At 33.9% G+C, this 23,996-nt stretch overlaps 1 protein-coding gene across 6 annotated transcripts in view; it reads left to right on the forward strand.

The window, feature by feature from the left end:
- Positions 1–23,379, forward strand: part of SGO2 (shugoshin 2) — a 27,352-nt gene extending 3,973 nt beyond the window's left edge. For 2 of the 6 annotated variants that reach the window (XM_064515180.1, XM_064515181.1), the window contains 9 exons: positions 66–152; positions 1,203–1,341; positions 1,582–1,648; positions 5,963–6,040; positions 6,959–7,041; positions 7,462–7,697; positions 8,251–10,278; positions 13,272–13,419; positions 15,028–15,463. In XM_064515180.1, coding sequence (XP_064371250.1) covers positions 1,583–1,648; positions 5,963–6,040; positions 6,959–7,041; positions 7,462–7,697; positions 8,251–10,278; positions 13,272–13,419; positions 15,028–15,133 — 2,745 coding nt within the window. In that variant the 5' untranslated portion in view covers positions 66–152; positions 1,203–1,341; position 1,582 and the 3' untranslated portion in view covers positions 15,134–15,463. Of the gene's footprint in view, positions 1–65; positions 153–1,202; positions 1,342–1,581; positions 1,649–5,962; positions 6,041–6,958; positions 7,042–7,461; positions 7,698–8,250; positions 10,279–10,385; positions 13,420–15,027; positions 15,464–16,542; positions 16,576–18,950; positions 19,029–23,332 lie in introns of those variants that run through there. The other 4 variants (XM_064515182.1, XM_064515185.1, XM_064515183.1 and 1 more) reach the window with 4 other exon arrangements.
- Positions 23,380–23,996: the final 617 nt, after the last annotated feature.

Here is a 23,996-nt window from a genome sequence, read left to right on the forward strand (position 1 = left end):
AAGTTTATTGTCAGCAGTAGTGACATAAACATTAAATGGAAGCAAATTAGTGATTGCTCCTTCAGGAACTGGACCACTCTAAAACTGGAGAAAATGAAAGCTATTGGCCGGATCTAGAGGAAAGCATACTACCTTTTGGAAAGATTAAGGAGGTAAGTTATATTTATTTGATTGGCTTTGTTGTTATTTTTACATTTACATGAAGTTAATTGCTCTTTTATTTGCAAAATGTGAAACAGCTGTAGTCTTGCAGTGGCTACAGTTGCTTCCAAAATTGCCCTGTGAGGGGAAATGTAATGGGAAAGGTGTGCTAGATTAAATCTTGATTTTTAAAGGGCTCCCATAGAGGCATAGGGTTTTGCAACTTGAGGGCTATGCTGAGGAACTACTGTATGTTATATGGAAATTAAGAAAAAGCAGGAAAGAAAGATTCTTCAGGTGCTATTTGCAGCAGGTAATACAAAATAGTAAGTTCATATAGATACACTTTCAAATAATTAATGCCACTGGTATTTATTGGGGGATTCCCTTGTTTTGCTTTTTAGATCATAATGTTAGCACATCAAAAGGCAAGATTTTTTCATGATGACTACTGCATTACAGAACCTAAATAAAAGTTACTATGAATAAACAGCACCTTTTAGACCATCATTTCAGTAAAATCTGTGCTGTTTTTTTATTTCAGTCTTCACAATTCAATTCACACATCAGTGTGAATCTTTTTAAAAAAAAATAAACATTAACAGTTTTTTTTCCCCTAAGGATTTGCACAAAACTGTTTAGTACAAAGGAACTCTAATCCTTGGACCAAATTTAGGAACGAAGATGTCCACCAGACCTAATGGTAGGACGAGGCTCATATAACCAGTGAAAAGAGAGTGCATGTGAAGTGAATGTTAAAGAACGAGGGCTATACTTTCAGGCTAAGAGCAGATTTGGGGAAAGACACTTTATTAGGATAAAATACTTCCTTGCATTTCCCAGTCCTAATATTACCAAAACTAAACAAAGTGGGATTGCTCAAATTCTAACTTAGAAACTTCTACCTTTAAAAGTCTGTGTACATGCAGACAGCCTACATTACTTGCTATAATCCATTGTTTACAAATTTATCGTTGTCCTGTTGTTTTGATAAATGTTGTGATAACTATCTATACTGCTCCCAAAAGGGTATTAATTATCATTTTCTCTATTGCTAATAGCTAAAGATCAGCCAAAAAGAACTTCAGCTTTCCACCGCGAAGGAGTTACATGGATTTCTCCTTTTAATCTGAAAGGAACTCCTTAAATAGAAAGCCAAATAACCCAAAACCTCTCCCGTTGCAGGAAACACTAGTATGGGTATGTAAAATTTTGGATTTCACGATCTAGACTAACATTTTGGTCAAAAAAAGTTGGAATTTTACCTGTTTAGTTGAATTGGTTGTGCTTTTCAACTTTTTATTTATTGATACTAAAATTATGTTGTGTGCCATCGAACCAAATGCAAAGAATTTTTATGATTTGGATACTATGTTTCTTATTAAATATTTGCATGTCCTTGGCAGAACTACTACAGTGCCTTTCCTGTTTTCTTAACAGAATGTCAAAAATGGATACAGCAATAGATGTTGGTTGCAATATAAATCCAGCTGTAGATACAGGACAGGTTTGTATCAAACTGTTACAGCCTGGCTATGTATTTTACATTCAAAGTACCAAGTACAAACCATTATAGTTTAGTGATTTTTCTCAACTTTTCATATGAGTTTTCATACATGGTTTTATTCAGATGTCATCCAGTGATTTCATTCTAAGTAACTCTTTATGTAACATATAGAAGAATGTGAGTGTGTGTGTGTGTGCGAGTGAGAGAGGTATATGAAAGGCACATGGGGGCGCCCATAATGATTTGTCTCTCAAGTCTTTTGCTTACCTTTCTAACAAGGATTGTTTCTGTTCAGTTTAAACATTGTCTCATTGTATAATAACAAGTTACTGTAATGGAGAAGTAATATTTAGCCAAAGGTGGTAATGTGGAATAAATCAAGAGAGTGTTGCTGGGGCGATAGATGGTTCTGCTCATCTCGTGCAGCTTAAAAACTCCGAGTTACGGCTCGGTATCAGTGTTCAGTGCTGTAACGCGGCTTGTGCCAGGCGTGCTGCGTCGCTGCCACCCTCTGTTTTGCGGCCGGGCCGCCCTTTGCTGGCCGCCGTCGGGCAGCGGGGAGCCCCCGGCAGGCTCTCGGCGCCGCCCGCCCCCTTCCCGCGGCCGCAGCTCGCCCCGCCCGCGGCGGTTGAGGCGCGCGAGGGGCGTGGCCCAACGGCTGCCTCGGAGCGGCCGTTAGAGCCTGGGAGCCGTTGGTGGCCGGTGAGGCGAGGCGGGAGCGGGCGGGCCGCCAAGACGCGAGAGCCCCGCGGCGAGCAAGAGCCGCGGGCGGGCTGTGGGCTGCCTGCCCCCGGGAGGCCCTTCGCTCAGGGTAGCTGTGCCCTTCAGGTTGTCCGGTGGCGCTGGGAGACTTGCCTCCTGGTTTGCTGGGACACCAGTCCCTTCTCCACTTGTGCTTGAGGACAGATCTCAGTTGCAGGGGCACTCAGGCCCTCGCTCCTGCCCCTTTAGTGCTTCCAGCTGACATACAAGCTTGTTTCTCTGCCCCTGGTGTGAGGGGCTTAGTGTATGCCTGATGCCCAGTCCCCTATAGTTGCGGGGAGGACAGTGAAGTATTTTCTTTAAAATGTCATTTGGAGAATGATTTGCAAGTTTTCCTTTCCTATTTTCATCTTTCTGCCAACTTTTTGAGTATTATGGTAAAACATCTTTGACCCAATTCATCAATTGGAGTCAAACCTTCAGCATAAGTTATTTTAAGACTAAGATCCATGTTCTAACTTGTTATTTTAAAACAAGTCTAATGAGGTTTGTGTTTTTTCATAAAATTTTAGATTTTGACATTGTGTGAATATGTGAGTGTCTCAGCTTTCTTTTTTTAATCCTAATGCTCATATTGCAGAGAAAAATTTGAAAGTGCTCCAGCTAGACTTCACAGACTGAGAAACCAAAAAGAATTACTTACAGAAACAAAACCAAAAATGTATTAGTGTTTCAATTTTAAACCAGTTTAGGAGGAATAAAACAATTTTTGGATTCTGGAGTTAGTAATAAACTAGTGCTGTTTATTTAAAAGCTTAATTTGTAAAATTTGTATTGGCAGAGCAAAAAGTGATTTGGTTACTGTATGAAGTGATAGAAGCTTGTTTTGCTTTTAAGTGTAAATTTGGATAGCTGATGTAAGAGAATGGACAAGATAAAAATCTTTGATCCTTTCACTCTTCATGTTTATTAGCTATGTATTTAGCCAATTTCTGTGATAATGTGAACTTGAAAATCTTAGGGAACAAATCATTAACCTGTCTGAATTTGTTGAACTAAGGTTCCATTTTAGCTAAGAGCAGACATCTTTGAAGATTGAAGCCATTCTCTCCATTCTGGAGATAATAAATCCTGATGAGAGAGATGCAGCTTAAAAAAAAAGTGTGAGCAAAAACATATTTTATTATTTTGGCATTCCTCTTGATAACATACAGGTTCATTTTGATGATGCATAAGCAAGCAACCACCAAAATGTCTACCATGTTAACTATGGATGCTGTTAAAGGACATATGAAGAAGAGGGATAGAACATTGCAAGCTGCAAAACTGAACACTTCTCTAGCATCTAAAATAAAAACTAAGTTAATAAGTAAGTCCTGTTAAAGTAAAACCGAAGCCATTTACTTTTTTACAGAGTATTTGAATTCAAGAGGAATAGTAAGGTATTTAGCATGATTTGCTGAATTGCTGCTTAGTGTAAAAATATTAATGTAGTATGTTGAGAATTTTAGGGTAGTCTGAAGGTTAAAACACATGATCTTAAGTTGATTATTTATCTAATTCTTCATATATTTTCAGTGCTTGCTCTTTGGCCACTGTTTTAAGAAAAGTGTACTCAGGTGCATTTCTAACATCCATGTATTATTTATCTTAGACATCCAAAAATTGGATCCACAATTAGTAAATTAGAGACCTTTTAAAATGTATTTGCTATAACATAATATCTAGTATTCCCATTTTCAAAACGCGATTTAAATAGAATTCTTGATTGAGCCATATTCTGAATCAAGAAAAATGACAAATATTTATCTGTCAATTCATTCATTTGCCAGAATGTACCTTGTTTTCCCAGCAAGTCATGTTTAAATTTAAACATAGATTTTTAATGATAGCCATTTTGGTTTTGTTTCTAACTCTGAGAAAAACAACAGTATGAAACTTCTTAGACCCTCTTCTGAAAAATGCAGGGAAACTATAGACGGAGCTCCACTATAGTGGAGCTTCCTACTTCAGAACTCCCTAATTCAAGCAACATGGTGAACTGTGTGTTGACTTCTGCTTCTCTTTCTGTAATTGGTGCTGCAAGAATTGTTAGTATGTGTATTTGAACTTACTGTATTTTTATGCCAAAAATACTAATTTTCGGTGAAAAATAGTTAACAGCATAGGTGAGGAATACTAACTTCTTTAGAAATCTCCGCATTGCAGTAATAGAAATAAATTACTAATCTGAACAGTAACTTCAAAGCAGAACATTTGAATTAACAAGGTTCCACTGTTGTTGCTTGTTTCTCAATGCATGAGGCTTTGCAAACTTAAGATTATAGGTCACAGAATTAATAGCATAAGACAAAGAATAAATGTATTCAGAGTAGATTCACTACCTTGCTCCTTTTGGTACTGTCGAGAGTATGGTCAGAGTATGGTTAGTCTTGCCTGTCCTGCCCATACTTTGGGTTAACACTAACTGTGTGTGTAGCATAAACGTGAGGCAAAAAATTCAGCAGTATCTTGGTAATATGCAGTATCACTGGAAAAAAAAAATAAATTCCTAAAAGGTTCTATAAAAGATGCAAGTAGGCAGGGGTTAGGACAGTGGAAGGTGTATTTCTGATTTAAAGTTTCTTTCTCTTGGTGGATCTCACATTTTTGCCCAAGTTATTTGAACTTTTTCATTGTAAAAATACATATTTGGTTTTTTAGAAAGCTAGAAATGTTATTTATGTGTGTAAAACTATCCATTTTTAAAATGCTTTCTTCTTAAAATATCATTATTTAAGAAGTGCAAACTAGACCAGAACCCATGCGTGAAACAAACTTTAACTTGCGGCTGACAGAGTAGTCTTCAGAATGATACACAACTAGAAACAGTTTTATATTAAAAGTGTTAGGCTTTGCTACTGTTCCACCAAAATATATTGATAGAAAAGTTATTATATAGTGATAATTCATACCAAGAGAGTGTGGAATTGAAGCTATTGGAAATAAAATGGTATGATTTTGTCTCCTTTAGATAACTCATCTATTTTTAAAGTGTCTTTAAAACAAAATAATAAAGCATTAGCTCTGGCTTTGAGTATAGAGAAAGAAAATTCTCGGAAGCTAAAGAATGAGAAGATTTTTCTTCAGAAAGAAGTAGAAGAGCTGCAGCTTCATAATATCTTGCTTCGTCGAAAACTAATTTTTTTGGTATGCTGTAAATAATATCATTTACAGTTAGAGCAGCTAAACTAGGCTTTAGTTTTTCTCTAGAAGCATAATATTGCTTCTTAAAATGGTGATTTAAAACATGTAGGTCTCAGAGGAAAATTTATGAAATTATATGAAGTTATGCTCTCTCACAGCAAATCATTGTTCACATTTGATTGTTCTTTCATAGGATTATTCTGTGCTTACTATTTTGTCCATTGATGCATCTGTCCTTCTGTGACTATTTTAGTGTCACTTTCAACTTTATATTTTTCAGTACTGTAGTGGTATTAAAACTTAGTTTGTCTTTCAACTGAGTGTGAAAAATTACAACATATAGTCATTTTTATATCGTCTCTTTTTAAATAAGCCAGTAGCCATTTAAAAGAGATTTTGTTTAATTATTTTTTCTTGTATATACAGAATAAAACTCTTACAGAAATAGAAGCTTTTTTGAATAATAACCTCTTAACTGCAATAGAAATAAGCAGTCTTTCTGAGGTAAGATGATGGTTTTTGAACTATTACGGAATTTAACTCTTTTTCCCAGGGTAATATTTTCAAAATACCTGAATGACTGGAATGTTGAAATTGATTATGCATTTTAAAACACTTACCTGAATTGTTTAAAATTTGGGGTGAAATCCTGGTACAATGAAGTCAATGGAAATTTTGCTATTGTATGCAAAAAAAACAAAAAAACAAAAAAAAAAAAACACAACCAAAAAAAACACCCTATGGTTTGGTCTTGTTTACAAAGAATCTGAAAGTTATCTATCAGTCAGACCTGATAAAGTCATGTCATGAAAAATAACATGCAGTACTGCGGTAGGTGGCATCCTTCATGAATGAGCTAATGTGCTCTCCTTGCTTAAAGCTGGAGTGAGCTATGCTGCAGGAATAAATATCTCGCACATGGAAACTTTACCAGAAAACGTAGCCCGTGTTAGTGCTTCTGTCATGGCAAAATTACAGTTAAGTGATTATCTTCTGCTTTACTATAGGCCTGTGTAGTATTAACAAAATACGATTTTTACAGTGTTCTGAACAGTTGTTTAGTGTTGCTTCATGCTTCTCTATACATGATATACTTTGCTGTTGCATTAGTTATATCTACATGAAAAAACTATACAGTGCTTTGGGATACAGGTAATTAGATTTTGATAAATTTTGCTACAAGGTATTTTTCTTCAAAGATATTGTGTGTGTTTGAAGGAATATATTTTCAGATATACATGTTTTTATGTATGTATCTTATCTGCAAAAGTCAGTTATTCAGTGAACCACTATATATCATGCAGCTTCGAATAGTACTTCTATTTTTGCTCATTAATTTATTTTTTCAGGGGATATTTCTAATACTTAAAACTTAGGAGAATATTCAAATCTTTCTGCTTCCCCGCTGTTCTTTTTTGAAAGCATCTCCAGAGTTCTCTTCCCCTGTCAGATGGTCCAAGCAGCTGTACTGACGACCAGTTCAGGAGTACATGTCAGTCAGCTAGGTAGGTGGTTGTATTAAATGTAGAAGTTGCTAAATGTTTGTAGGGTTTTTGTTTGTTTGTTTGCTTGCTTGTTTTACAACTATTGCTGTATGTTTTGTTCTAATATTTTTGAAGCAATGAGGAAAAAATTTTCAGTCCAATTCAGAAATTACCTATTTGTGACTTGGAATTATGAGCAATATTGGTAGACAAAGCTTCTGATTGAATAATTTGTTTCTTTGTGGGAACTCACCAGCACAAAGCAGGTTTCTCTATCAGAAAAAATACGTTTTACCCTAAGATAGAGCTAGAAGTAAAGCACATTTCATACTTGAGTTGTTGTTTTCTGCTTTTATATGTTACTAAGGGAATGTATTAAACAAGTGAATATTATGGCATAAAATGTAATAAAATTTTCACAGTAAAATTTCCTCTTTTCAGATCTCTGGAACTGCCAGTGAAGCTTCCTTTAATTGCAACATCTAATGCAAAACAGCAGGATAGCCCTTCTGTATGTGAAGTACTAAATTCTTGTAAAAGTACTACTGTTTTGTCAAAGGAAATACACTCAGATCAACTCAGGTGTGCATTATCATTGCCTTCTGATAAAAATAATCAAAAGTCAAATGAAATAGACCAGGTGGAAGCAACTGTTGACACAAAAACATTTTTAAAAGGTATGATGTATTTCTCTGCAGGTGATTTGTTTTTCAGAGATCGCTGAGATGGTACTTAGTAATTCATTACTTGATGTGCAATATAGAACATATAATAAGATTCATAAACTGTAACAAATTAATTTAATGAAAAATAGAATGCTTATCCATAAATATAGGTGTCCTGACAATCATTTGTAGAATAATGTTCATTGGGGGGGGGAACAGCTGAAATCATAACAAAGCTATCATGAACTGAATAAAGCTAACAACCCAATAATAACTTAAGTAGTCATAGAAATAGCTAAGATAACAACTAAACAATAACTTAAGTAGTCACAGAAATAGTCGTTTTTACTTACACCTAATTGCAAAAATCACACTTTGGTAAAATGCAAAACTAGCTCTAATTAACTGATTTTTATGACCAACCGTTGAAAATGTGTATTGATTAGAAGAATGCAGCTTGACATTTTCTATGCTTCTGGTCCAATCTTCAGTAATCTGTCTTATTCTAATAGCTATACTGTATTCTTTTTTTCCACAAGCTGCTGAAATTTCTCTTTGCTTGCAGAAAATCAGTTAAGTACAGAACTAAACTGCAACAATGTCTTCCTGACTCATGTCAATGATGCACAATATCCAAGACAGTCTGAAGAGCTTACAAAACAATATACTGATAGTTCATTGCCGTTCTGTGGAAATGTGACTGAAAGAAAGAAATATGCAGTACATTATAGGTCAAAAACTCAATCTGTTATAAAGGATTTTGATAAAAAATGTAGTTCAAATAATCTGCTTCATTGTGGTATTAATAGTAGCAGCAACACCAATGATATGAACTTGCAGGCAAGATCCAGTGGCTTGTCTCGCAGTATTCCTTCACCTCTTCAGCTTAGCAGTGAATGTAACATAGATTTTAAGATTCCTGTGGACAAGATTAAACCTGAAGAAACCATTTATGATGCTGATATGGAGTTGACGGCCAGTGATGTAGGTGAACTACTCACAGTTACAGCAAAAGATAAAGATAAACTACACCAAAATAAGAACAGTAATGCCAGTTCTGATAAAATACCAGCAAATTTCAGAAGAGTAAAATATTCTAAAGAGAAAACTAAAAGCAAGCCTAAAGTAAGTTCAAATTCATATGCAGAAGAAAGGCACCCTAAGACTGACAGTAGTACAGATTCAAAAACTAATGACTCAGGAACTCAAATATTCCAAAATCAGACAGAACAGCTACCTACATGGAATTCCTTAGGGATACTGAGTTTAAAAAATACTAGCAAATATTATCGAGCACAGGATTGCCCAAGTAAAGCTAAAGATACTAGGAGGACATACCTGGTTAACCTAGTGAGTCCAAAGAAACAAGAACAGGAGACAAATCAAGAAACTTTCCCAGAAAGGTTTGAAGATACGGAAAACAAAATGCAAAAAGCAGACTCTGACTCATCTAATAATAAGATGTCACCTGAAGTTTGTTGTGATGAAAGTTTTCCATTCCAGGAAAACACCTCTAATGCATTGTCTTTACAGCAGGACTTTTTATGTACAGATGAGAAACATAGCCCAGAAATGAATAGGAAAGCCTTTCAGAACCCTTCCAAAAAGAACAAAACAAAATATTGTAGAGAGGAAAATGGACAGTATAGAGAATATGGTTCAAAAAAGTCTCAAACAGAGATATGCAGACATGACCGGAAGAGAAAAGAGGATCAGAAGAATATTATAAAGAATAAATACAACCAAAAAAGTAGTTACAGACGAAGTGGAGAAACTGAAAGTGGCAGTGTTCATAAAATTATTCAGAAAATAGACCGAAGGAATAATAATGTTTCACCAGGCAGATTAAAACGTACATTAGCAAAAGCTAGCCGGAGAGCATGTATAATACCAACAGAAAACCTTAAGCAATTCACGCTTTGTAGAAATGAAGGGTTAAAAAATAAGAATACATTGTACACAGAGATTGTCCATGGAAATAAAATAGCTAAAACACAGCAAATACAAGGAGCTTTAGATTCTCAGAATGGTGTAGCTATGAATACACTGCAAGCTAGTTCCTACGCAAAACAAGTGGCTGATGTCAGTACTGTCATGTTAAAGAAAGAGAGAGATTCTTCATCAATGGCACATAGAAAGCCTTACCTTATTAATTCTCCTGATGGTCAGGTAAAGAACAAAGGGAGCTTTATTTCTGATTTTACTGAGATCAGACCAGAAAAAAAGGATTTCAGGAATGTTGACCAAGGGGAGCAGAATATTTTGGACAACCAGAAAGCCCTGCCTGAGATAAGTTCCTTTATGAGCAAGTTAAAGCCTACAGTTCAAAAATCAGAATTTTTAAAATTCTTACCTGTAGACTGCTCTGAGAATATGCCATTAAGTTCAGGTAGCTTTTTCCAGGAAGGTCTTCCCCATGTGGAGTTCCCAGCTGTTGATTACCACAATGTTTCAGTGAATTTCTCTATCCTGAAAAACTCTGAAATCTGTGGAAAAAACGATCACGCAAAAACACTGGATGCTGAAATAGCAGAGGAAAAACTGGATCATACTTTTACAGAAACTTATAAAAAGTCTCTGACACCTTGTCATGGTAAGCATATGGGGGACAGAGAAAAAGGGCTTTTTAAATTCGGTAATGCTTGGAATGGTGGTAACATACCTTCTCTGAATACTACTCTGTTCTTATTCTTTGATTAGACTGGCTAAAACGGGAGTGGAAAGAGGTAAGACAGAAAATCACTAACATTATTTATATCCTCTATCATATTATCAGTCATGATGTATTTTCAAGTTGTGGTGATCAATATTCCTAATATTTTGTGATATATTACAGGATGATGTTTAGCCAGGCAGATGCAATTAGTCTACATTCTTGAGAAGCCATTAAAGTTGGAGCCTGTACTAATTTTGCAAAAGAGTGTGGTAGGATTCAGAAAGTTGGGGATAAAAAGATACAGTAACTTGGGCTTTTATATACAGGGGAAATCAGTGAAGTACATTGTTCCCTTCATAAATGGAGAACAGAAGCAAAAGTTGTTTTCATTAACTAGGTTTACAGATTTAATCTGTAGTTCTTCAGGAACACTGTAATTCAATGGGAATTCTCAGGCCTTTACAGAAGATATTTTTAGCAGGTCTTCTGTAGCATCTACTTAGGAGTATGCTCTCATATGACAACCTTTTTTTAAAATAAGGTATATTAAGAAAAAAACTTTACAATAGTCTAGAAGATAAACTTTGGATTATTTTATCATACAGTGAAATTACTGTAAAGGTGGTAAAGGAATATATGAATAACACATCTATGCTAGAGTCAGTTTCCTAGCTCAGATTGATAGCTTTAATCCTGAACTCTTAGTCTAATGCTGCTTTTGCTTCACTTGAATGCCGTGACACTATAGCCAAACAATCTCCTATTTTTTAGGACCACAGGATAGGAATACTGTCAGAATTAGAGCACTGTGCAAGATACTGCTCTTGGTAATTAGTGGTTGCTTCTTCCCATTGTAGATTTCTTTTGAAGGTGGAGACAGGATCCTATAATTTTATTAGCTTCCATGAGAAATTAATAAAACCTTGTGATCAGCAGTATCAAAGATTATTGACATAAAAAGAAGCAAGCTAATCATCTGATCTTCATTCATTTAAGCATAGTTCAAAAACCAGTTCATTTTTCATCCTACATTCAAATTTGTGTCTTGAATTAAAAGGAAACAAGGAAAGGCAGTGCTTTCCGATGAATCCAGCTCTTCTGCATCACTACCTTGAGCTGTGCTTAAAAAGTACAGCTTGAGAATCTCCTGGCATGGAAGTTTCTATCTAATTAGGTCTATGTGAATGTAAATGTTCATGCTTAAAGGCATCCAGCTTTCTTAAATAATTCAGACTCATAGGTGTCTCAAAACACTTACTGCTCAGAAGGAAGCTAAACTGATCTCTGACCTCAAGTTTTAGGAAGTTAGGGTCAGAATCACATTTTACTTCCCCTTTAAACCTCATCCAAGTCAAGACTGATTTGTGAGACAGAGTTGGGAGGTGTTTCATGATCAAAGAGCCCTGTCTCATTTAAACGAAACAGACACTGCTCTTCCTTGAGGAAAAAATGAACTCTGTCAAAAAATAATGTTTTTTTTCCTTTTGCCCTCATAAGTCATGAGGGACTTACTGCAAGCAGCCCAAAGTCACTTTAATACACCTATTATACTTACAACTAAAGTTAACAAAAATCCAATGAAGAACCTCTGAAATGTGGTAAGCAGAGACATAGAACAGTAAATCAGAGGAATATTTATAAAATGAACAGTCTTCTCTACTGAGATATTTTACTTGATTTCAGCACAGAATTCTGTTAGAGTGATAGTAATTTAGTACTATCAGTTTGATCATTAGTTAAGAGTGTGCAAGACATTGTGATGTTATTGCAAAGAAAGAAAATCTTCGCTTCTTTAACATATAAACATTCAGTGTTATAATGTATTCGTTTCAGGATAGGCCTATCAGAAAATTTGTCATTTATCCAATATTAGTCTCCCCTATGAGATAAATAGCATGCGTCTTTTGTCATATAGAATCTAAGGTGAGTAAAGACTCGAAACTCAGGAAATGAAGATAAGAGAGTTTTAATTTTAATTCAATTGCAAAACTACATCCGAAGTGTTCTTAACTGGATGCAGGAAATACAGAACCTGATCTGTATCAGTGAGGAATATACATTCTTGGAAGAACCTTTATGGGATCCAGATTAAGGGTATATTTATTTCGTCTTGGATTACGCTCTGCATTAAATCTCAGTGCTTCTCAGAAAGACTATAATCTGTGAATGGTTTAGAATTTTTGAAATGTGGGTTAAAGTAATAACCTCAGTATCTATCACAAATTACTGAAAGTATTTGTCTCCAAATTAAGTATTGATATTTAGTCTAGCATTCTGAATTGGTCTTAAAAACTCCAAAGTTTACAGAAAGTTAACACAAATAGTGCTGCTTTTGTCAAGGCTGGCTAATTTTTAGGTATGATATTTCTCTTTGACATGTTCTGTGATTCAAAATATGAGGCACTGTAAATAGCTCCATAGTACACAGATTTAAAAATATAGGGGCTCACTTAATCACCTCGCTAGGTTCATTTCTCGCAGAAATGGCATAAAGTTGGAAAATCCAAGTCGTAGGCAGGGAAAATCCAGTCCTAGGGAACTGCCTCATACAGATTAAATCCTCAAATGACAGATGTATGCCATCCCCCTGCATTTAGGGCCATGACCTGTTTGCAGTTTTACTTTTTCTGACTGTAACACCAACTTTTGGGAGCCTTAAATAGCTAGCTTCAGCTTACTTTGAGGATTTCTTAGACTGTCCCAAGAGTCATAGCAGTCCTCAAACCGCTCAAACTAGGATAGGTGAAAGCTGCTGTAACAGCATTTGGCTTTGCTCACCTGTTCCATCATTTGCTGAACATCTTTAGATGAGGAGCAGTAACCAATTATTTGAATTAACAAATATTAATTTAAAAAAATTATGAATTGAAAATTTACTTAATGATTCAGGAAATATTTAGAATGAAGTATATAAACTACTGTATTTACAGGGAGAAAGGCATTGCAAGATGTGACAAATACCAGTATATATTCTCTCACTTCCTTACCTAAATCCCCCAAAACTTTAGAAGAAAACTCAGCAGCACGAGCTAGACGAGGAAGAGCCACTGTTTGCTACAAAGAACCCAAACTAAACAGGTAGGTGTAAGTAAATGAGTTTTTTTTCTTCCCCCCCCCTTTCCCCCCCCCTTTTTTTTTCTTGAAGTACAGAGCTATCCCTAATAAAGATTTTCTATTATAAAAACAATCTTAAACAGTTGGACTATCTCTTCCATAAACTCGGTTGGAAAGATACTTCAATACTGATGTAAAATGTTTCCTGTTATTATGACAGGATTCCCAAGTGCCAAAGTAAGACAGCATTCTTCAGTCCTAAAAACTAAAATACGGTTTATAATTTATTCTAATATTTTATACTAGTGGTGAATAATGGTGAATTCTTAATGCTTAATATGTCATAAACCCCTTTGGGGATGTACATTTGCATATGTACTCAGCTGTAAACTTTTTACCGTAATAATGTCCTTATAATCTTGACAAGCGACAAGACAGTTTATGTAGTAATATTATAGAATCCAATGGTTTTGCTTCAACTAACTACATCTAATGTAAGAAATCATTTGAACTTGAGATATATTAATTTGATAATAAGTTATTTACCTCTCAGTGTTCTTACCAAATTCAGTGACACAAATCAGGCTTTCCAAATTTGTTAACAAGACAGGACAGAAATTATGTAATAGCTATTAAAATTTTAAAGAGGATTTTAAGGTCAAAAACTTGCATAAGAAAATTAATGTATTTGCACTTATGTGAAGTAGGGTAGACCTAAATCCTGATGGACCTTTAAGTTGATTATTTCTGAAAATATTTGGAGAGCTTTCTATTATAATGATAAGAAAGGGTATAATATTAAAGAAAAATTCAGCTCTGTGTGTGTATATGTATTAGTAGAGTCCATATTCATGAGCTAAAGATGTTATCAAGATTTCCTTATAATAAGAAGAAAATAAACCCATGAACTGAAAAAAATTGGCATGCTGTTCTCATGCACCCTAAAAATATTTTTGTTTACCCATGTAAGCAAGTAAACAATTAAAAGCAGCAAGGAGACTGAGGACAAACAGGAGCAAAGAGTAGCATAAAAAGTCTTTTTTCATCCTACTGATTTCTAATATTTTAGAGATATTTATGCCATAAAGTTTGTAAAAGATGCAGAAGGATCCAAGTTACATTTTTCTTTTACTAATCTTAATTGGATACTAAAATAATGTTATGATGTTATGATATTGACACATTCTCCTGATAGACCCCACAGTTATTAAGTTCTGTATTTCTGGAGAGAGCCAATAAGCTAATTAGAAAATACTTTTGGATTTCACTGGATGTTTTAGATGCTGTCTCTTCTTTATATATTACTTTCAAATATACTGTCCTGAATGGATGGTATTAGGCCTTTGGTTTAAATAATTTTTGTGTTTTGCCTTAAAGGAGTAAGTTACGATTACTCACATATTAATATGATATGTGTTACATAAAAAGAGTGTGATTTTTTTGCATTATTTTTGGAAAATAATTTTTGTCTGTCTTGCTATTTCAGACACATTTGTTTTTCATAAACTTAACTACTTCTGTGTATCAGGCTTTCACTGATAGTATTTACCATTTGGAATGGTTATTATAATTACATAAATGCTTGCCACAGGTGTTCACCCATGACGTTTGTTTTATTTCTTTTGTTTACAGCAAATTAAGGCGTGGAGATCAGTTTACAGATACAGATTTTCTGAATTCCCCAGTCTATAAAGTAAAAAATAAAAGAAGTTTTAAAAGTAAATCAAAATTTATTTGAAGAAGACAAGAAAATTGCCTTTATGAACAGTATTTTTAAAATGTGTACTTTTTTTTTTTTTTCTTCTCCCCAAATGGTATAGACTGCACATTGTTCTTTGATTAATAAAGGTAAAACACAGTCTTCCAGAGTGGAAGTTTCTGGGAAGGAGTCTATATGTAAGTGGCACAGAATACCTCACTGAGGAAGACAGTACAAGTTAGACTCCACTGTGGTGTTATGCATTTTCAGTCAGTAAATTGTAGTCTGTTTGAAGGGTTTGCAGCATTTCTTAATTTGTAAGAAAAAGCGTAAGTTTTAATGAGAATAAAAATAAATCAACTTTGTGAATTACACTGAGTTCTTCATGTTTTTCATGAGCAGAATTATTCTCAGTTCTGGTTGGAAAAGACACAAGCATCCCAAGTTTTGATAAATCCACTGAAACAGATGGAGCAAGTCCCATTATTTTTTAATTATGCAGTGGAACAAAATGTGATAGTTGACTTTTTTAGATTCAACTGAATCATATTGAAATTTGAATGAGGGGGTCTAATTTTTTTGGAGTAGTAGACAGAAATCCAGGGTATATGCCAGAGGCAACCAGACAGAAATAGCACTGTAATAGAAATTCAGTAGCAAATATGATCCAGACAAAGCAGTGCTGTGAGTTTCCAGTTGACAGGGTGTTAGTGTGACAAATACTGTGACCACATCCTAACATTCAGCTATCAGACTACTTATACTGCTGCTTCTTTGGACCCTCATGAATCACTTCTATGTCCCCTAATACATTGTCAGCAGACAAATAGTTTTCTGGGATAACCTGAATCACAGTTGTTGCCAACTGCAGGCTGTAGTTTACAGCACACATAACTTTTACAGATTAGATTGGATAAGGCTCGGGTTCATTCTGCAACGGAGTTTGCTATAGCTCATTTTAACTCATTATAGCTCATTCAGATATCAATAAATTAACTTATTTGCTTATAGAAGATGGTTCTTAACACAATATTCAGTTAGGCTGAGAAATTCCTTGCCAAGGGAATGAATGTTACTAGGTTGCATGAGCTTAGAAGTTGATTGGAGAAATTCATGGAAGGAAAATTTATGAGGAGTTACCAGAGACACCATTTCTGGCACAGGATGTCCCTGAACTGCAAATTGTTGAAGGCTGGAAGAGTATTCTAGGGAAGTCTCACTAGGCATTTCAACTATTTTTATATTTTTTCCAAGGCATTTACTGTTGAAACCTTCAGAAATCAGTTGTTTTGTTAGCTAGACCTTTGGTCTGACCTAGTATATCTCTTCTTATGTAATTGATATTCCTAATTTTATTATACGTGCTTAAAAACAACAGAAGATCTGTGTACTCTTTGTACCTCCATTGTAACTAGTATCACTTTGATCTCTTGCAACATGACTGAAAGGTGGAGATTTACAAACAAAAAGGAATTTTGCAGGTTAGTACTTGTTCCTTAGAAAGCTTTTTGCTGAGAAGGGAGGTAAATGCATGTGGTTTTACTTGTACCATTATCACAGAGTAATTTGATATTATAATAATGGTGTTTTGCAAGACATTTGTAATTCTCACTGTAAAATGCTAAAAGATGCTAAGTGTTTCTATTGATGTGTTATTATGTAGTTGATGTTAGGTTTGAATGACTCATTTCCTCTGTGTATAATCTTGTATTTGTATTCTAAATTATCTCTTTTGGAAGAATGCATATTTATAATTAATGCACATAGTTATTCCCAGTAATCATTACAGCTGACAAAAAAATTAAACATATAGCTATTCCTGGATATATAACTTCTTTTTTCTCAAAAAGTCAGGTGCTCCATTTTGAGAAAACATCTGAAAATTTTTTTTAGGCTTATATAAACAATACAACTTTTAAGATATACTTGTAATCTGGTATATTTATGTTATTGACCTACATTATAATCTTGATAGGACCTTTTGGGGGGAACTTTAAAAAGCTTGAGTTTTCTATCTTGATTTTGTATTTATCTGTAGAAATAGCATGCAAAATATATCTAGGGTTCAGTCAAGCATGAGAATCTTCCAGTATCTTGATCCCCTTCACTGGCTCAGGCTTTTCCTGCTCTTTCTGTGATTTGCATATGAGTGTGTCTTTCATCAGTTCATCATTGAAGGCAGAAAATGACAGTATTATTTCCTGGCAGTCTGTAGTAACTTCTCTGAAATTGCTTAAACTAAGACAAAAGAGATGTTATTTTACGTTATTTCTCTTATTACAGCCACAGTGTCAGTTAAGCTGATTTTCTTTGTAAATGGGAAAAAGCAATTCTTTAATCCTTTTATATTTTGTGTTGTATGGATCAAAGGATGTTCCAAATAGAGTCCTCATTTATTAAGAACTTTTTAGCAAAAGCAGATTTTACAGTGAGTTTTTGTAACTACACAAAAGAGAATAAAATACCATATCATAAAGGATACATTTATAAATTCACATTTGGATTAATTTTGTTTTCTAAATATGAAAGGTGTGCTGGATGTAACAATAGGTAGACTCAAGATATTAAGTAAAGTAGTTATTTTTTACTTAGTTATTAATTTACTTAATCTAGTCAAAAATAATAATTATTAAGGTATTTGATTGATTATTTTTTTTTTAGATACAGAGTGGTGACTGCCACAGATAGAATACAAATCTCTTCCATAAACGCGTGGGTACAAATAATCTTGTATTTACCAACAGTTGCTTCTGCATCAGGATCCAATCAGAGATTTTTTTTCCCACTTATGTTACATTATTTTTTTATGGATAGAGAAGCAATCAGGGCTGGATTTATGTTAATTCAACTCTTTCTTTAGCCATCACATTTTAAAAATCAGTATTTTAAACCTGAATATATGTCTGAAATATTTCATGCCAAGGTACTTACAGCTGAAAGAGGAAAAAGTTCCTCTTTAAACTGTTTTCTGCTCTGTTTATTTGAGTAGAATTAAATCAGTCAAACAGTATATTGAAACTTTAGTATGGTATTACTGCTTTTGGGAATTGATCTGTAGCTGAATGAATAAAAATGAAAGGAAGTATTGTCTGGATGAAGAAAATATTTCTTCATATTCTGTACGTATTTTTAATATTATTCTGTAAATTACCCAAAAGCTGAATCTTCCCCCGTGATTACAGAGTTGATTCAATTGAGAATTTCCTGGATTAATTCCTGAAGTTAGCACTTGTTTTCAGAAGTGCAATCACTTATTAAGGAGGCAATTGTGAAAACCCTGATAAATACTATCCTTTGACATACGTCCATTGTCCAAATGGTTGACTTTAATGAATCTCCTTTCAAGAATTTAAAACGACTAAGTCGCAATAATTTTTCTTACAGACCCTATTAAAGTTTTAGTCCGAACTGTCCAGCTTTTGTCCACAAAATACAAATTTGTAGATGTCAACAGTATAGTGAATCACTGTTCTAACTATGTTAATTACATAAAATTATTAATGTACATAAGTGTTTGCAGAATTTGGGCATAGGGGACCATAATTTTAACTCTGATCACAGTTTTCTTTCTCTGAGTCATTCAAACAGCTAATTTGAAAAGCTACTTAACAGTGGAACGCAGTTTCTTTATGATAATTTCTTTGCAGAAGGCATTTGTTAATGAAAAGATGGTTTGTAAATAACAGTTAGTGTTCAGAAACTCCTTATTTGATAACAAAATTGTTATTAAAATAAATATGCATTACTCAGTAAATAGCCAAAAGATTACAAATTGTGTAATATTTGTTGTTTTTTGCTTTGAAAAGCATTTTGCAGTTTAGAACAGAAAACAGAACTTCTCCTTTCTTTTCTTAAGGTTTACCAGTGTTCTTTATCAGTGAAGATTTTTGATTCCAGCATCCAACCCAAGAACTCGTTTCCATCTAAATTAAAAGTAAGAATTCAATTGTTACTTTAATTATTCATTCTGTAAATAATATAGATAGTAAATCAAATGTGTGTGTTAGGGAATGTATCCTAAAAATGTGAAGGTTTAGCATCCTAAAGCCAAAAATGCAGAAAGCCAGATGTGCAGTTTCTCAGTCCTGATCTTGCAGCTGGAACAATGGCAGAGCAGAAATCCTTTGGTTTTAATAGCATTTTTCACATCTACAGAAGATTGCCTGTACAGCTTAGATCAAAGGATCAAAAATACACCAAATGTTATACATATTCTTAAAAATCAAATATAAACTGGAATTCAAAAATCTTCTCTCTTAATTCCTATGCAGAATTCAGTTCAAGTGTCACTTACATGATTATGTTTCCACATTAATACAGTAGCCATTAAAATATTTTACTACCTTTATTATGACCCTTTTGAAAATCCTTTAGGCTTTAATATTCTCTTATGTTTAAAGGCCTTTATACAGGTGAATAGTCTGTATATATAGCAGTACTTGCGTAAGTTAAAACAGCTGATACAATCTGATTTTAAATTAGTAAAATTCCAGGGTTGCAGTATTGTCTGAGCTCCATTCAAGAACCCACTCCTGTAAAGGTACAATAAAAATTAATAATTCTATTATCTTTGATACAATTTTTCATATCAATGACAAAATTTTTTACTTAAAGGAATGTACACATGTTCATAATGAGATGCTAATTGTTAGTGTTATGTTACCTAACTTGCAATTTGGTTCAGTTTAATTTATTTCAACTTCATGTATTAAGAATACAAATAATTCCATTGTGCAGTTCCAATTGTGCATAATCTTATTTCGGTTTATTTTCTCTCCCATACAAGCCTGTCAGTGTTTTCTTCAGCACCTACTACATAGTAATTTGATTCATAAACATTAAATATTTGTGTTGCCACCAGAAACTGTCTGAAGATCAGCAGAAATCTACTCTAGCTTGCAAAGGGGAAAAGAAATAACATGGATTCCCCAAATCCCAAAGTTATTTTAACTGAACTGCTGGAGCTGAAAGTCACATGCTGTGGATATGTGAACCTCAGGTGCTTCTTGCTGTAGCAAATAGAATTGAGTCTTACACCAAAAAAACCACAATTTCTGTGTCTCAGTATATTGCTATGATAATTAGTCTCATTTAAAAAAAAAATTAGACATGATTATTAAATGTCTGCGGCCTAGTTCCTAACAAATGTTTGGTTTCTTTAGCCAAAATTTTTATACATTTTAAGAAGATGGCTTTTCATTTTATGTAAAGCACTTGTAAACAGAGAAAGCGATTTCACATACCCAAGCACAAGAAATGGTATGAGCATATATTAGGTTTAAATAAATATTGTCAAAGCACATTATACTGATAAAGTAGTAGTATTTGTTCTTAAGACACATACAATGCAGATACCTATATATATGCTTGTTACCTTAGGTACCATAATCAATAGAAAGAAATAGGTAATTTTAGTGATTCATGTGACCTATTTTAAATGCCTACTTTATGATGAGCTGAATTATGCTGTAAAACTCCCGTTTCTCTCCATTGATTGTAAAAGGAGGATCAGGTAACTAGCTCATACTAGACTTGATGACTGCATTTTGTTAGATGTATTCCATCCTAAAAGTCATACAAAAAGAAATACTGATAAATTCTTAAAGCGATTTCTCTTTCTCTTTGTTTTCTTCCATATACCAGTGAGTTTTATTTCTTTAAAATGCAATCTATCCTTTTATCCAAATCACTTGGCTACAGAAATCTTATATTTAATACCACACTTGCACTGCCATCGACGCATTTTCCTTCTTCAGCTTATTTATATAAAGATTAAAACTCCAATAAAGTTTACTCACCATTAAAGGTCTGTAATCGAGTTTCCTTCTTACTATTACTTATCGCCAACATGGGTGTAGGGAGCATTTCTGGCCCACTATTGAGCACGAGAGCGCTAGAATTGTGGGCAGATTTGTTTATATATTAATATATTTGAAAAAGACATGCCTCAGGAGACATGTATGCAATCAGGATATCTGATTCAGGAACTGCCTATCTAAAGTGTAAATGACAACATCACTGTGTTAGGTAATAGTAAGGAAGAGCAAACCATAGGTCATCAGTTTTATTATCTTTGAGATGGCAAAATTCAATTTGCCTACACTGATAAAATATGAAAAACACAACCTGTAGCTTTGAAATAAGCTTAGAGTTTATGAATTATAGAAATGGATGTTTGTTCAAATTACCTAATTTGTTTTCTTCTGGAATCTTCCTATTTACTATGACATGGCAAACATGCATGAGAGTCCTAGAAGGTTTTCAAGTGAAAACACCAAACAGTTTAAAGACATACCAGGTTAACCATACTGATATGCAATAACCATGATTGTTGACTGCTGCCTGTGTCTTTTTGCTATAATTGTCTTGCTGTTATATTTTCTACTTTTTAAATTTCTAACCACACAACAAAAGAAACACTACTCCATCATAGACTGTTTGGGGGATCTAAAATTAAGCAGGATGAATGAGAGCATACGTCTGCTTTCACAGATATGTGTAGGTTAAAGCTTCATTTATTTATTAATATTGTTATGATACTTCCGTTACGTCAAATATACTGCTGTTGGAGAGGAGTATTAGATTTAGTTAATGCTTTGATTATTTGTAGCATGGGAACAATCCTGACCAATATATTATCTTATGTTTAATGGGGGAAAGAGATTAGTAGAAATGAGGAGGTTCATGACGTTTTTGAAAGGAAAGATCATCTGATCTATTAGCATTAGAAATACTACACAGACTTGGCACAAATCTTAATTTTATTTGAGTTTAATAATAAAGGAATCATCCAAGTATCATTTAACTGCAGTGTCACTTCTATTTGTTTTTTTAATTATTATTTAGAAATGCACTTACTTAACAAGCTTTTAAGTACAAATAAGAAAACTTAAACTATCAGATCATTAATGGGCGCTAAACGGACATTATCATCTACTTTCTCTTCCTACGGTTCTTTATGTACACTCATGCTCCTCGCATTTACTTCTTTATGGAAACATCTCAGTGAATATACATAAGGAAGGTTTACTTTTTAATCATGAAGACAGGAAAATTGAAAAATATCAAGACTCCTCCAAAATCTCTAACAGAGATAGAGGAAGATATTCCAGCATGCAGATTCTGATTCAGTTTCTTTCTTTGTAAGTAAATAACTATTCCCTGTTTTTGAGAAGTGATAATCCATTCAAAATAATTCAAAAATATCACATTACCTGCTCTCTTTTCCTGTGAATTGCCAGGATTTCAATTGCACATTTTGGTAGAAAAATGAGTCATATACAGGTCAAAATGTATTTCTGGATATAGCTTTCCAGTATGTCCATTTTACATGTTGTGTTGAACTATAACATAAATAATGCCTTTTTGTGCTTCTGTTTACAAATGTTAAAGTCATACCATTACTCCTTTCTGTTGTTTTTTCATGAGTCTGTAGCCCCAGAGCAACTTTCCCAAGATCCTGTAGAACATTTCATCATGCAGGAATTTGGAGTTAAATATGCCGCTAGGGAGGAAGTTTATGTATGGGAAATTAATCCTGAAATGGAGAGCTCATCCTAGCTGCGGTCACCAGTTCCAGAGCCCATGCAAAGATTGTGCGTGTGTACCAGTAAGGACAGTAAGATGTGTTCACAAAGAACCTTATAGAAAAAGAAAAGTTGACTTATTCCATTAGTGTGAAAAATCTTCCAGTAAGAAACTTACCATCCAGGCACTGTGATCTGTATTGCAAAACAGAGTGTTAAAATTATTATTTGAGAATTTCAGGAACCATTTTTTTTCTTTCTGAAACACGACTGTGTATGTTACTACATCACCAAGAGATGCAGAAATGAATGGGAAGGTAGATTTTGTGATTCAGTATTATTTAGAAAGAATTACACACAGGATATTTTTATACAATTCTTTCCTCTTTTTTTTTGAAGAGTTTATAATTAATTTTTTAATTAAAATATTTTTGCTACTTTTCTCTGTGTCACAGTCATTAGCTCTGTTATTAGAAGTTCAAAGGAAATAGCTGTTACAACTTGTGTTCCCTTTGCTGGCACTGTAGAAACAAAGCACAGCTTTATTTTATTATTATTATTATTATTATTATTATTATTATTATTATTAATGATTGTTTCTCTCTGTTGCCTGTGGTTTGGAAGCTAGAAACAGAAGCCCATGCTGTATTTTCCCAAAGCTTTTAGAATTTTAGAATCATCTTTTTGGAGATGGTCTTAATTATTTTTTCAGTGAAAGTCCTGCTGTTACACAACGCCTTGGGTGCTACCAGCTAGACTACTACAATATTCCACATAAAGGTATGTAATTTTTAATAAATGTATAAGGTCTAGGTCTTTACGCCTCATTCCTTTTAGTACAGATATTCTTCAAGAGTAACAAAAGACAAAAAATGACTTGAAGATGTGTGCGAGTTATTTTAACTAACTCTGAAATCATATTACTGTTGCTACTACTCATTTCCTCATCTTTTTAAGCCTTACTGCTCTTATTGCTGAAGTTGATGTTATATCCAAACAGAGAGAACGTTTACTTTGTTATTATCTAAGATTCAATTCTTCTATTTGTTCTGTAAAACTGTAGCTCACTTTAGGCACTGCATAAAAAAAGCTAATTTACCTGTTGAATTGTGACTGAATGTGCTTTTAGCAGATCACTTGATATACTGTTGCCAGAATAATTGGTGGAAAAACAGCTCATGATATTCTGGACAAATGTGAATCTGTATCAGGCACTGGGATTTAGACACATTTTGCTGAAGATAAGGATATCTTCTTTTATAGCATCAAAGTTGTTTTTCTTAGGTTTATTCAATCTATTTTTTTATATTTAATATTTTAGCTTACCACTAATAAGGATTTTGTTTTAAAATTTATAGGAAAATTAATTCAGTAAA

The sequence above is a fragment of the Dromaius novaehollandiae genome, chromosome 7 (genome assembly GCF_036370855.1).
Source record: "Dromaius novaehollandiae isolate bDroNov1 chromosome 7, bDroNov1.hap1, whole genome shotgun sequence".
NCBI classification, from domain to species: Eukaryota; Metazoa; Chordata; class Aves; order Casuariiformes; family Dromaiidae; genus Dromaius; species Dromaius novaehollandiae.